Source organism: Erpetoichthys calabaricus, chromosome 2 (assembly GCF_900747795.2).
Source record: "Erpetoichthys calabaricus chromosome 2, fErpCal1.3, whole genome shotgun sequence".
Taxonomy (NCBI): domain Eukaryota; kingdom Metazoa; phylum Chordata; class Cladistia; order Polypteriformes; family Polypteridae; genus Erpetoichthys; species Erpetoichthys calabaricus.
In genome coordinates, this window is record NC_041395.2 from 335,995,826 (window position 1) to 336,011,727 (window position 15,902).

The 15,902-nt window shown below is 39.1% G+C and overlaps 1 protein-coding gene across 3 annotated transcripts in view; it reads right to left on the reverse strand.

Annotated features, from left to right (window-relative positions):
• Positions 1-677: 677 nt before the first annotated feature.
• Positions 678-15,902, reverse strand: part of LOC114647350 (caprin-1-like) — an 84,476-nt gene continuing 69,251 nt past the window's right edge. For 2 of the 3 annotated variants that reach the window (XM_028796051.2, XM_051923462.1), the window contains exons 15-19: positions 13,363-13,516; positions 12,952-13,155; positions 12,714-12,817; positions 6,451-6,511; positions 678-1,430 (exon numbers count right to left, since the gene is read on the reverse strand). In XM_028796051.2, coding sequence (XP_028651884.1) covers positions 1,366-1,430; positions 6,451-6,511; positions 12,714-12,817; positions 12,952-13,155; positions 13,363-13,516 — 588 coding nt within the window. In that variant the 3' untranslated portion in view covers positions 678-1,365. The remainder of the gene's footprint in view (positions 1,431-6,450; positions 6,512-12,713; positions 12,818-12,951; positions 13,156-13,362; positions 13,517-15,902) is intronic. The other variant, XM_051923463.1, reaches the window with a different exon arrangement.

Genomic DNA, 15,902 nt, shown 5'->3' on the forward strand with positions numbered 1-15,902 from the left:
TGAAGGTTCACAAGAGCACAGTGGCATCCGTCATTGTTAAATGGAACAAGTTTGGAACAACAATGGCTCTAACTAGATCTAGCTACCAGACTAAACGAATTAGAAAGAAAAGGCCTTGGTTAGGAAGGTGACCAGGTACCCAATAATCTTGCTGTCTGAGCTCCAGAGAACCTGTGCAGAGATGGGAGAAACTTCCAGAAGGAGAACAGTGACTAACATACCAATGATCTTGGCTTAAATGCAGAGCGGCCAGACAGAAGCCTCACCTTATTAAAAGGGACTCGCCAGCACTCTGACTTCCTCATCTATTCTAAGGAACTTCTACAGGTGGATTTTCAATGGCACATCCTGGCACAGGACCCGCTCGGCTCAAACGTTGCTGCCTTCCGTTCAGAACATACGCAACTTGCAGCCATAGAAATGTAAAACAGCATTATTAAATACCTCAACCATATTACACACTTGCTTTTCTCACTCTTCTGTACAGAGTTAATGGCACTCACACCAGTAGATTTAGAGAGTCTCTGGTAAATAGTATTTGGTTTGTTTAGAGAAAATTTATTCTGTGGTGCCTGGATGGTCCACGAATAATTTTGGGGTATGTTACACAGCAAACTTGGTATATGCAAGACAGCAAAAAGGTGCTTAAAGGAATGCACTTCTACACAAAGAAACACTTAATTTAAAACAGTAACTTTATTAAACGTTAAGATCCTCGGTAGCACAGGGCTGTAAACAAAAAAAAAAAAAAAGGCAGCCAGGTACCGGAGGCTGTCTGGAAGAACTTGGATGAAACTTCTGTACATAACCAGTGTCCAGTTGAAAGACCACTAAGTTGGCCTAGCCTCACATAATAAAACCATTCAACCACAAAGACAAATGTTCTGTCACATTATACAGAAAGGTAGAATACAGTGAATTTTTCCAAATTTGAATTATGTAATTGACGTGGAAACCTCGAGTTTGACAGGTTTTTTTGCTACTACATGACAAACTAAAAACTTTTTAAAAGTTTCCCCCACAGCCAATCAAAATAAATGGCATTCTATTCCACATCAAGTGTTGAACAATAAAATCGAACCATAAAATGGATTCCAAAGAAATGAAAAATACAAAGAAATGCAAGAACAGAGTTTTACAGCAATACAGGCATCTAATAGAATGTTTTTTTTTTTTTTTTTTTTTTTTTTAAAAGGATGCACACTGGTACCGTTTTCTGAGAGGCGGACAATTCCTGCAAAGCACACTGGTCAGTCATGTTCACAGTTATTGGGTGACAGGAAAAAAAAAAAAAAAAAAAAAAAAAAAAAAAAGACTGGAGTGGCATAAAGTGAATTTCAACAATAAGCTTTGAAAAAGTCCAAATTAATTTGCTTGCAAAGTAGCCGTGTGGGAGAGTTCTCTATTAGAACGGAATGCTCCTGCACGACCTGTGAAGAGAAAAAGGGTGGGATAGGTTATACATTTGCCAACTGCAGCTTTAAAATGTAATAAGTATCATAAAAAAAAATTTAAAAAAACTACAACTTCATGCTAGCATGCAACAAACAAAGCACTGCCCAATATTAATTGATTCTATGTTACAGCTGGCACAAGCAGGACATTCAAGTGTTTAAAAGGATATGAAGCCTATAAAGAAAAATGAGTAGCAAGAATCACTTTGTGACAGGCAAAAATAAAAATTAAAAAAAAAAAAAAAAAATTAAGTTGCAACTATGATCATTAAAACTGCAGGGCTATACTTACTTACCAGCTCAAACTGACGTCCTTTGCTATTTTCTTGGCACAAGATTTAGATAAACAATGCCTACACCACTATTAAAATAATTTAAAGGAAAACATTGTAAAAAGGAATGGAACATTTTATAAACGAAATAAAGTTCAACAGCAATGGTGTGTTGTGGAGGAACATTCTAGACAAAATGAGCAAATAACACTTATTGAAAACTGACAATGTGAAAGTAAATGTCAGGAAATGTTTTTATTACTTATTTATATCAGTGACGCAGCACACAGCATGAAATACACCTTTGAAATGGAAGCAGTCATTTTCACATCCTCAAAATGGAAAGGGCACCCTCTAACGAGTTTTAATTGGTGAACAGTCAGTAGAGGATGAAAATCATCGATCATCAAGGGCCAACGTTTGAAACAGACACTTTAGGCACAGACTAGCTCTTTTTGGATTAGTCACTTTCTGTAATAGTTCTGGCAACATTTTCTTGAACTTTTATCTGCGATGGTAGGGCGATCACAACTTTGCCAAATTGTCAATCAATTGAAAAACTGTACTCACTACAAGCCCACCCTCTCAACTATAAAGGGTGGAAAAAAAAAAAAAAAAACCATTTCAAGGCGTACGGTCATTTGAAAATGTACAAACTCATATAATGCTAACATGTGTGGACATCAAGACTTGATCTTTAAACGGCATCTATGGAGAAAGGCGATAAAGAAAAATTACGCCACATTTGCATTTTGAAGTCCAATGTATAATTTTAAATAAATGTATTTGCAAATTTTACGTGTGTAGAAAAAAGTCCACCCCAAGACTTGTCACTACCTCAAGTACCTCAAAGTGGAATCAGTTGCAAACCATTACATCAACATCATCATCATCATCCAAATCTTGTTTGAACCAGTCTTATCTAAACCTTAAGACATTTAGCTTGGTTTGCGTTTTGGCGAAGTGTGCGCCATCAACATGCCAAGATCAAAATAGCTCTGAAGCCTTTAGAAAGAAGGTTACAGATGCCTTAGCATCTAGGCAGGAATCTAAAAACCATGTCCAAACAACTGGAAACTCAACTACAGTAATCCCTCGCTATATCGCGCTTCGCCTTTCGCGGCTTCACTCCATCGCGGATTTTATATGTAAGCATATTTAAATATATATCGCGGATATTTTGCTGCTTCGCGGATTTCTGCGGACAATAGGTCTTTTAATTTCTGGTACATGCTTCCTCAGTTGGTTTGCCCAGTTGATTTCATACAAGGGACGCTATTGGCAGATGGCTGAGAAACTACCCAGCTTACTTTTCTTTCTCTCTCTCTTGCGCGGACTATCTGTGATCCTGATGTAGGGGGTGTGAGCAGGGGAGCTGTTCGCACACCTAGACTATACAGACGCTCGTCTAAAAATGCTGAAAGATTATCTTCACGTTGCTACCTTCTGCGTGCAGCTTTTAAGTATGCTGCACTGTGCTTCGCATACTTAAAAGCTCAAAGGGCACGTATTGATTTTTTTTTTTATCTCTCTCTCTCTGCTCCTGACGGAGGGGGTGTGAGCTGCCGCCTTCAACAGCTTTGTGCCACGGTGCTTCGCATACTTAAAAGCAAACAGCCCTATTGATTTGTTTGCTCCTTTGAAGAGGAAGATATGTTTGCATTCTTTTAATTGTGAGACAGAACTGTCATCTCTGTCTTGTCATGGAGCACAGTTTAAACTTTTGAAAAAGAGACAAATGTTTGTTTGCAGTGTTTGAATAACGTTCCTGTCTCTCTACAACCTCCTGTGTTTCTGCGCAAATCTGTGACCCAAGCATGACAATATAAAAATAACCTTATAAACATATGGTTTCTACTTCGCGGATTTTCTTATTTCGCGGGTGGCTCTGGAACGCAACCCCCGCGATGGAGGAGGGATTACTGTATTCTACTGTTCAGAAGTGGAGCAGAATTCAAACAACTGCCAGGCTACACATCAAGATCAGAGAGAAGGAGAGCAGAACCTAAGATGCTCAAAAAAAAAAAAACATCCACCAACCTCAGAATTTCATCTCCAGACCTACAGATAGTTCGTGTCTTTGTCAATGTCAAAGGGCACAATTCTACCATTAGAAAGTGGCAGCACAAATTAAACCTACACTGGAGATGTGCCACTATTCTAAACTTTTGCTGTCCAGAAAGATTTAGGACAAGACTTAAGTCTGCCCAGGAACACCTAGGCAAGCAGCATGGCTTCTAGAATAATGTGCTCTGGATGGACCAGGCAAAGAAAGGTATATGGCCACAGAATCAAAAGACTTATTTTTTTTTTTTGTCTAAAGACAACATTTGACCAGAAGAACCTGACACCAACTGTAAAGCATGGTGGTGGAAATGTTTCATCTTGGGGCCACTTTACTGCATCAGGGCTTAAGCAACTATTATAGAACCCACTTAGAATCCTACTGCCCAAGAACAATGCAAGACCATCAGGCAGAAACTAACACGGCAATAACCCTAAAACATACCAGTAACACCATGAAGGAATGGCTGAAAAGAAAGGAATGGAGGGTTCTGGAAAGGCCAAGTTAAAGCCTGTATCTGAATCCCATTGCTATGCCACGGTGGGATTTGCAATGGGCTGTGCACTGAAGACACCCCTCAAACATCACACAGCTGAAAGAATCCTGTGTAGAGGAGTTGGAAACGTTCTCCAAGTTGATGTCGGAGACTGCAAAGCAGTTATAGGAAACAATTATAAGCGAGGGGTAATACCAGCTATTATAGCCAAGAGTGGACTACCGCTCGCCCCCACTGATTAAAATGGCACATCAGTTTCATTTCTCATTGAATACATTACTGCAAAGTCAAACTTAACATGGTCTTTCTCTCTCTCAGCAACATCAGTTTTATCAATAAATACAGTTTAAAATCCTGATATGTCTTCATATGTTAAAAAAAGAAAAAAAGTCATTGGATGTGCTTTTTCACACCAAGTATATTTTATGCTGCAGGCTGCGTCACTGAAATCAAGAATTATAAAATTCAAAAGGAATTCAAAAATTGTTTTGTCACATTTCACAATTTGTTTATTTACTTTTGTCTGAACTACTCCTCCATGCTTCAGTGGAGGGAAATGCAAACTACATTTAAGGAGTGCATGTCAATAGCCTATTTGTAGAATACATCCCATATGTGGTTCGTGTTATGCTTAAAAGATAACTGGGTACTGCCGACGCTCCATTCAGGATAATTAGCTTAAAGTTAATATATATTTACATTCAGTAGCCACTGTACTTCTACTAATCATAGGCGCCTCATTTATGTAGTGGGCACAGTGCCCTTTTAAAATAAATTCTGGTTAAGAGTCATTTTTTCTAGACAATGCACCTCTGTCAATGTCTGGAAAGGCCTTTTCCCATTTTTACTGCATTCCTTTCAACTCCAATTGACCAATGGCCAAGTACATACCATTAGTCTTAAATTAGATATCAGATATGCAAGTTCTAAAATAAAAGCTACTTCATGTAATACACTAAAACAAAATGGAACTTGCCTTGTAGGCTTTTAGAGGCAACAACAAAAATCTAATCTGCGGTTCCTCCGCACTGTTGTCAAAATTTGCTCCCAGGTAAAGCACACGGCTTTGGACAAGCAGTGGGATAGCAAAAGCTCATTCATTAGCTCAAAGGTACACTTGGTTTTCTAGGCTGAATATCATCCAGCTAGTTTCAGAAGCACCATACCTCAATCATCTCTGAACACCATTAATACAAAGCATATGATTCTGCACATACCATCTCCAATTAATGCTTCAGCTTCAACATAAATCAACTTTGCTCAGTCTGTTTAATGAGACACTGTACTGAAGTATGGGAATCTCAATATTTACTTCACTGTACATATTATGCTACACCAAAAGAAAGGAACTAGAAAAACTTTGCAAAAAATTTTGAAATGCCAAATTATACAAAAACGCTCTGAGAGGCTGGCCTGAGCAGCAGAGACAGAAAAGTGGAAACTGAAGAAAAGCAGCAACTTTGCCACTGAACACAATTCATTTTTCCAGATAGGTGAGCACATAGGAAAAGCACAAAGGAAGGAGAAAGAGGAAAAAAGAAAACTGAGCAGCAGTCAGCAAGTAATGCAACACATCTTTATTGAAACTCTCTCAAGAAGCAACATCAATTTACAAACCGAGAATCTGTGGGAGTTTTTCCTTAAAATGCAATGAAGGGGAGGGATAACAGGGAGAAAAGTAAAACTCTTAAATGAATTTTAACATTTGCAGAAGAATATATATAAAAAAATACTCCCAGGATTTGGACCAGTAATGGCTGAATTTTTCCTCTTTTTTTAAAAGCAAAAGGGAAAAAAAATAAATTAATTTGTTTTCAAGTTCACAGGAATCTGCTTCATAGCACAGGCTTGCTTAAATCCTGATGCAAAAAATTCAGCTTGAAAGCACACTGACAGAAGAAGAATGTGTTTCTCTTTTTTGTTTTCTTTTTTTAAAAAAAGCAGCCTCATTTGGGTTAAATAGCAAACATTTTTCTTTAAACCAAGTCCAAAATACGTGGGCAAGGGCAAATGCATTTGCATTGTACTCATTTTCTGTGGCCTATGTAACTTGCAAGTTTTGATATACAGTACAGTTTTTCATTTCAAAGCTTTTTCAAGGAGTAAAGAAATGTCCCCTTTTCCAGTCCAAAAGCAGTTAGGAACGCATCACTTGAGCATTACCTCGAGAACAACCTCGAGGTCCCTGGCCTGCTCCACGCTTGTAGTTCTGTTGATATCCATCCTGTAAATATAAATGGGGGGTGTGTGGTGAGAAGGAAAAAAACAAAAGCATATTAAAAAGCCTATGCCAACTCAAAACACATAACCAAATGATTAGTCATTCGTGAACACTTTACACAACTGCCTATCTTGCAAATGACATCAAAAGTACAAATTTGACTCTTTTCTAAACATTCTATTGTTCTTTAAACACCGGTAAGTTGCAAAAAAAAAAAAAAAAAAAAAAAAAAAAAAACACCCCACAGAGACTGATATTGTGATAGACAAACACCTAAGACTCCATAAGGGCAGAGTAAATAAATTCTAAGTATTAACTTTTTAGAAAGTTTACCTCCTTCAGAAAAACTGTTTAATTTACTGCTCTAAAGCAATTAAATGGAATATACAGTCATATGAAAAAGTTTGGGAACCCCTCTTAATTCTTTGGATTTTTGTTTCTCATTGGCTGAGCTTTCAAAGAAGCAACTTCCTTTTAATAGATGACATGCCTTATGGAAACAGTAGGATTTCAGCAGTGACATTAAGTTTATTGGATTAACAGAAAATATGCAATATACATCATAACAAAATTAGACCGGTGAATACATTTGGGCACCCACCAGAGATATGACATCAATACTTAGTGGAGCCTCCTTTTGCCAATATAACAGCCTCTAGACACCTCCTATAGCCTTTGATGAGTGTCTGGATTCTGGATGGAGGTACTGTTGACCATTCTTCCATACAAAATCTCTCCAGTTCAGTTCAATTTGATGGCTGCCGAGCATGGACATCCCGCTTCAAATCATCCCACAGATTTCCGATTATATTCAAGTCAGGGGACCGTGACAGCCATTCCAGAACATTGTACTTCTCCCTAGATTTCGAATTTTGTTTTGGGTCATTGTCTTGTTGGAATATCCATCCCTGTGTAACTTCAACTTTGTGACTGAAACTTGAACATTATCCTGAAGAATTTGTTGATACTGGGTTGAATTCATTCTGACCCTCGACTTTAACAAGGGCCCCAGTCCCTGAACTAGCCACACAGCATGATGGAACCTCCACCAAATTTGACAGTAGGTAGGTGTTTTTCTTGGAATGCGGTGTTCTTCTGCCATGCAAAGCGCTTTTTGTTATGACCAAACTCCTCAATGTTTGTCTGATCAGTCCAAAGCACTTTGTTCCAAAATGAATCTGGCTTGTCTAAATGAGTATTTGTACACAACAAGCGACTGTTTGGGGCGTGAGTGCAAAAAGGGCTTCTTTATCACCCTGCCATACAGATGTTCTTTGTACAAATTGCGCTGAATTGTAGAACGATGTACAGATACACCATCTGCAGCGAGATGTTCTTGCAGGTCTTTGGAGGTGATCTGTGGGTTGTCTGTAACCATTCTCACAATCCTGCGCATATGCCACTCCTTTATTTTTCTTGGCCTGCTAGACCTGCTGGGTTTAACAGCAACTGTGCCTGTGGCCTTCCATTTCCTGATTCCATTCCTTACAGTTGAAAATGACAGTTTAATCCTCTCAGATAGCTTTTTGTAGCCTTCCCCTAAACCATGAGACTGAACAATCTTTGTTTCCAGATCTTTGGAGAGTTGCTTCGAGGATCCCATGCTGTCACTCTTCAGAGGAGAGAGTCAAAGGGAAGGAAGCACAACTTGCAATTGACCACCTTAAATACCTTTATATCTCATGATTGGACACACCTGTCTATGAAGTTCAAGGCTTAACAAGGTAATCCAACCAATCTGGTGTTGCAAGTAATCAGTATTAAGCAGTGAGGCATTCAAATCAGCAAAATTACAAGGGGATGCACATTTGTGCACAGCCAGTTTTTCAAATTTGATTTAATTTCATAAAACTAAATACTGCTTCACTAAAAATCTTTGTTCAGAAAACACAGCAGTACTCAGATGTTCCTAGGAAATGAAAGACATACCAGTTATCTTTTTTGTTGAAAGTAAATTATGCAGGCTGAGAGGGGTTCCCAAACTTTTTCATATGACTGTATTCCCATCTATGGTGCTTCATTATTATTTCTTAAATAAATACAGGGTGAGCCAAAATGAAGTACCACAATTCTCAAGGTCATTGCGTGAGGTAGAGGCAGCTGAGTGGGTTGGGAGTCCTTGGATCAGCGATCCCTTGTAGTTTTCATGCCTTGCTCCAGTGTGCAGCATGCTTTCGCTGTCGAAGTGTTCTTCAAAAACAACAAATTCATCACCACTACACAACGCATTTCAGCAATCCTCATAACTGTGACATCCCAAATCTGAAAACAATTCTTCAGTGGGTGGCTAAATTTAGACAGATGGGTACAATATTGAACAGAGTCTCCAGGCTGTCCTCAGACTATACGAACGCCTGAAAACATCCAAGCTGTAAAAGCATCAATTTTGCAGTTCCCTAGACTTTCAGTGTGCAAACCTGCTTCTGCTTTAGGCATTTCCAACACATCTTTGAGGAGGATTTGGCACAAGGACCTTAATTTCCATCCATACAAAATGATAGCATGCAGGAACTCCCTGAGAGAAACTGGAAGAGGCGTAGAGAATTGTGTGTGAACATTCTGCAAACCGCTCATCAAGATCCCATCGTCATGTGCAGCAACAAGGCACATTTCCAATTGAATGGTTAAGAAAATAAGCAAAACTTTCGCTACTGGGCTGAAACCAACTCTCATGAACTTCAGAGACCCCTACACTGGGAGTGTGTTACAGTTTGGTGTGCCATTGCTGAATTTGGCATTGTAGGCCCTTACTTTTCTGGAGAGGGGGGCGCAACAGTCACCATCACTTCAGAACATTACATTGAAATGCTTGAGAACTTTTTCTGGTCTCGACTGGAAGAAATGGATATGGTGGATGCCTGGTTTCAACAGGATGGAGCAATAGCTCATACAACGTGGAGATCCATGCAAGTTTCCCGGGGAAGTTGATCTCCCTGAGTGGCCTTCACTTTTGCCTGATTTCACTACGTGTGATTTCTTCTCAAGTTAAAAGGTATACACAGAGCGACCTCAAAAACATGAAGCCCTCAAGGACGCTATTCGCCACTATTTCCCTTGAAGTGGCTGAACGAGTCATGAGAGCGTTCAGAAATCGCCTCGAAGAGAGCATCACTAATGATGGCCACTACCTTGAAGACATTAAAAAAAAAAAAAAGTGAAAAAAAAAAAGCTGTTTAGTTTACTTGTAGAATAAACGTTTGAAATGTGGTACTTCTTTTTGCCTCACCGTTTATAAATGTTTACATGCTGAAGAGACGTATGAACTTGCTTAAGACAGATTGAGGCAGGGTTCATTATATGCTAAACGTACAAGAGATGAGGCAGTATGGGAGCAATAAAGATGAAGTGGTTATATCCAAACAAACAAGTCAAAAACTGAATAAGCAAGAGGCAGTAGTGAAGCTTCTGACTAGAGCAGCATTTATCCCAACATGAAGTTCGTATTAATCTTTCAAGTCCTCCCTGTCAGCTAAACTTTGTTTAAAGGAATACTGCGCCTACATTTTTTTTTGTTACTTATCCCATGTGTTTTGTAGTGGTGACTAGGAAAACTTTAAATCTAATGTTTTCATGGATAACCAAGATAAACTGATAGGATAAGCATCTGTGGTGATTAACGCTGAACACTTGCAAACTAGGAGTCTCACATAACTCATGCCACATAATCTACATGTCAGTTAACCAGTCTATGCTCACACACACACTTGCATTTTCTACTAAAATACAGTCAAAACACTTCTAGAAAAAATATCTGCACGCAACATAAAATTGGCACATTCAAATGAGATTGAGCCTTTAAACTGGAGATGAGACACGACCAATGGGGAAGAGGCGATCATTTCAAAGGCTCACAAAACAGACAAGTTAACAAAACAGTATGCATGTTTGTTTCTCTGCTAAGATGTGTTAAGTTTTGAAATGACTAGGGGGCTCTGCCCCCTGCTCGCTTCGCTTGCCCACCCCCGGGTTTGGTTAGCTGGATATACAATTTAACCCATTCACCGCCCTCTGCTGGATATATCCGGCACCGTTGTTTTAATGCTAACGCCATACTGCCGGAATTATCCGGCACATTTGCCTGTGGTTATATGAATGCCTGGCAAGTAGTATAACTGACGGTTTGGCGTGGGTATTATTACTACGTTGTATTTCGACAAGTCTGTGGTTGTTTTGGCCGGTCATGTGACGTGATTCGCATGTAACAGCTGTGAATATGGCGAAACGTAAACTGACTTCAAGTGAGGCTTTGCAGGCGATTTTGGACAGTTCTGATCATGATTGTAGCAGTTCTGAAGAAGATTTTAGTGACAGTGATGAGCAGCAACGTGCGCTGCATGATATTGTGAATGAAGACGCATCGGATGACGGCGCTGAGTGGGTGTATCCCCAGCATCTCAGCTGGGCTGCTGCCCGTGGTGAACTACCTTTTCTGCATTCGTTTGAGGCAACATGTGGCTTTATTGTTGATGTAAACAATTACACTGCTGAGCAGTTTTATGAGCTGTTTGTGTCACCTGATTTGATCAGACATTTTGTTCATCAGACAAATCTGTATGCAGCACAGTTTATTGAGAAAAATCCCAATTTACCTCCACATTCCCGTGTTCGTGCTTGGTTTGACACTGATGAAAACGAAATGAAAAAATTCATTGGGATTTTGATGTTGATGGGAATAATCAGAAAACCAGATATTGAGATGTACTGGTCTACAGATCCTATGTATGCAACACCTATTTTTGCAGCTGTCATGACACGTAACCGATTCTCTTTGCTGCTGAAATTCTTTCATTTGAATGACAACAGAAACGAGCCAGATAAGAAAGATCCAAACTGCGACCACTTGTTCAAGCTACGTCCTTTGATTGATCATTTATTTGAAGCATTTCAGTTGCCCTACATGCCAGGACCGTCAGTTGCAGTTGATGAAAGTTTATTGTCGTGGAAGGGCCGCTTACAGTTTCGACAGTATCTACCATTGAAAAGGGCACGGTTTGGTATTAAGATGTTTTGCTTAGCTGAGAATTCAGGTTACATTTATAGATTTCGTGTATACACTGGCAACTTGCACAACATTTAGTGGTCAATACTGCTTGAATAAATGTAAAAAATGTAAAAAAGTAAAAAAACAAAAATTGTTCAGATTTCGCCTGGCGTGGGGAATATTTAGGGAGTTGGCGGTTAAAGGGTTAAAGAGACTTATTTTTCATTTTCATTTTTTATTTCTTGATATTTGCCAGTAATAAAGCTGTAGTGAATTAATTATTCCCCCTCCTATTCCTGTCCTTTAAGACAGCTGCTGCTTGTGCCATGCTACATGACGATCATTTAAAAGCCTATACAGCAGCTATCCTTTTGTCTCACTTCTTTGTCTCAGGTCGAAACGCGATTTTCTCACACTTTAACATCCCACCCCAAGATTTTTTTTTTTTTAAATTATAATAGATACCTCAGAAACAAAAAAACATCACATAGCACATTTGGAATAATCTACAGAAAACTGAGCATATGACTGGATAGCCCAAATGTAGATTATGCAACATGAGTACCGAGAGATTCCCAGTTTGCCAGTGTTCAGAATTGGTCGTCATAGATGCCTACCCTTATCAAAGCTTTATCTTCATTCTCCATGAAAACCTAAAATTTAAAAATTTCCTGCGACATGGATAAAACACGCTTTGGGTAAAGCAACAAGATTTTTTTGGTGGAATGTTTCATTGAGTGGCCATGTGCCCACCAGCCCCTACAACTGAAAGGAAAGCTCTATAGACCAGCATTTACTCAAAAAGGCTACTATTTCTTATTGATCAGAAAGCTGTCCATTTTGTTTGTTTGGGGGAGGAGGGCAGAGATTTATAAAAAAAAAAAAAAAAAAAAAAAAGCAAAAAATGAATTGTTCCTACACATAATGGGCAAATACAAGCTGTTTAAAAAACACCCCATACAGTGTTACATACATAGCCCATCTGGAGTAAAACCAAATAGAAACAAATTTTCAATACAATTTATACTGCAGTGTCTTAAAATAAAATTGGCTCGAGAACTCTGTATTTACGTCACAATATTACAACTCACACAACCTATAGCAATGTTTTTAAATTTCACATATTGAATAAAATCTGCATAATGGAATATCGAAAAGTGCTTTTTCTCTTTCCCCCCCTCACCCCAGCACAGAAAGGTTCCAATTCTTACAAAACATTCTTACCCTTTGAAAATTATTTGAGTAGTCACGAGATGTGTTAAACTGAGATTGTCCATATCCACTACTTGGAGTACTTGTAAATGAAGATCTGTAACCATCATAGCCACCTAAGGTAATAAAATAAAATAAAAAAAAAAAAAAAAAGAAAATATCGAGAATCAAATTGAGTGAAACTGAAATGCAAGTATTTTTTTTTGTTTGTTTGTTTTTTTTTTTTTTTTTTAAACCCAAAGTGAAGTACCTCGGAAACCGTTTGAAGGGCCACGGAAGCCATTAAGCATGCCTCGAGAATTTCTGGGTCCTCCACGAGTGATGGCCCGGGTGTTATAATAGGACTGGCTAGGGCGAGGGAAACTGCTACCCTGTGCTTGGGGCTGCTGGGAAAGCTGCTGATGACTGCCTGCTGCTGGGATAGATTGGTCCTGGGTATGGAAAGTGTTGACTACTAAAATGAGAAATAGTTTTAAAAAAAATTGAAAACTAAAAATTTATGATTTCTCATAAAACTGCTCATTAAAAATGTGCTGCCAGTGTCACAAGATTAACTGGTTGGTACTGGAAATGTTCAAAAAGTATTAAAATTTTGCTGGTTCCCAGTATATGGAATAAGAGGCATAATGATTCCTGGTGGCCCCGAAAATTTGCCACTTACCCGATTGTAGCTGCTCCTGCTGTAGTTCTGGCTGTTCCACCTGGTGAGGTGACTGGCTGGAAAAACTCTGGTTGTAACTGGTCTGGTATTGACTAGACTGTTTCAGTGCTTCTGTCTCACTGGCTGGGGGTACAGGGGCATTCATATTAAACACCTAAAAGAAAGCAAGTTTTACAAAATTAAGACTAACATTAAATATATCAGTCATTTAAAATATCTACTTGATAGTATATACTGCCCTCCACTTATACTGGAATTGGCTGTTAAATAATCAGTTTATCCTCTTGATCATTCAAAACAGTGGAGGGGAAAAAAAAAAAAAAAAAAAAAAACTCCTTCAATTGGCGGTACAATTGAAGAAGAAAAAAAAAAAAAGTAGTATTTCTCACTCCTTCATTTAATATTTTGTGCAGCCCCCCTTTGTCCTCTCCTTGAATGCTTAATGAGGTTTGAGAACATATGTCAAGGGATCAGATATTATTCCTGCTCACAGAATCTCACTAAATCCTTCAGATTGAGGTTTATGCTTGTGAACTCGCCTCTTCAGCTTCTCCCACAGGTTTTTCTGTAAGGTTTGGGTCAGGGGCCTGGGATGGCCATGGCAAAACCTTCATTTTGTGGTCACAAAACCATTTTGTGCTGATGCGCTTTGAATCACTGTCCTGTGGGAAGATCCAACAGCAGTCCAATTTAAGGTTCCTGGCTGAGACAGTAAAGTTTTGATTTAATAACTGTAGCAACCGACTCCATGATATGTATCACAAAAATCCGTCCAAGGTCTTTTCAGAAAAGCAGCTCCAGAAAGATCAACCTTCACAGTAGAGATAAGGTACTTTTTTTGCACGCCTATCATTCCATCTGCATCAAAAACATCTATTTTTGTCTTTTCTGACCATAGAATTGAAAGCTCCAGCAACATGTGGCAAGCTGTTAGATGGCAAAAGAGGCTTTTACTGGCAAATCTTCTCCACAACTGGGGGTGGTGTTTGATTGTAGCTTGAGACTCCACGAACGTCTCCAATTATACAGCTATTATCCTTGGGCCACTCAAAACTTATGGACAAAAGTATTGGAATGCCTAACCATTACACCAAAAGGGATTTTAATGACACTGCATTCAAACGCGTTGGTCCAACCTTTGCAGCTATAACAGCTTCCACTCTTCTTGGAAGGCTTTCCACAAGATTTTTGAGTGCACATTCATTCTGTGGGGTATTTAGGAGGTCAGGCACTGATGTTGGATGAGAAGGCCAAGCTTGCAATACCCATTCCAGTTCATCCCAAAGGTGTTTGATGGGGTTGAGGTCAGGGCTCTGTGCGGGCTAGTCAAGGTCTTCCACATTGAACTCATCTAACCATGTGTTTATGGACATTGCTTTGTGCACTGGGGCACAGTTATGCTGGAATAGAAAAGGGCATTCCCCAAACTGTTTCCACAAAGTTGGAAGCAGAGTTTTGTCCAAAACGTCTTGGTATGCTGAAGGATGAAGCATTAAGATTGCCCTTCACTGGAAGTAAGGGGCCTAGCCTAAACCCTGAAAAGCAGCCCCACACCATTATCCCTCCTCCACCAAACTTCAGTTTGTACAGTGCAGTCAGGCAGGTAACATTCCACTGGCATCTGCTAAACAGACTTGCTCATCTGACTGAGTGGGATTCATCACTCCATTGATTACGTTTCTACTGCTCCACAGTTCAGAAGCAGTTTGCTTTACACTACTCCATCTGACGCTTGCATTGGACTTACCCATAAGATTTTGGTGCTTGTACTAATGCCAGTGGAAGTTTAGAATTCTTCAGCTATGGAATCTGTAGAGCGTTGGTGACTTTTACGCACTTTCTAATACCACTTAGAGTTGACCGAGAAATATCTGGTAGACATGAAAGTTTCACGAACGGTCTTATTGCAAAAGTTGGCATCCTATCACAGTGCCATGCTTTAAGTCACCAAGTTCTTCAAAACAACCCATTTTGTTTCACAACTGTTAGTAAACATAGATTGCATGGCTAGGTGCTTGATTTTACACACTTGGCAATGGGTCCAAATACTTTTGTCCAAATAGTGCACATGACCTCTTCCAGGCCAGCTAACATCTTCAGATGCTTTAAGCTCGTTAACCACACTGTTGAAACTGTCCATTACCACTGTTAAGCTATTTTCTTATCTGTGCAGCTAATCAACCTTTCGTCACACATTGTGTCCTCATGCCTTTCTCATTATGATGGAGAAGTGAGGGAATTTGACCCCACTGTGAACGAGAGACCATGGTCGAGCACTTAAGGGTTTCTACTTAATACTTAAAAATGCAAAATATATGAATAGGAAAATACTTCAGTTAGATTTTTCTCATATGACTTTCTACAGTTATCAGCTCTGGTACTCTTGGGGGGAGAAAAAAAGGCTATTGAGAATTTTTCCCATCAGTTATTTTAATTAAACATTAGATTTTTGTTAATACATTTTTCATCATCCATTTTGGTTTTATCACATGTGCCAATATTAGTGGAAGGTACTGTAAGTGTATTCCCAGAGAAAATAA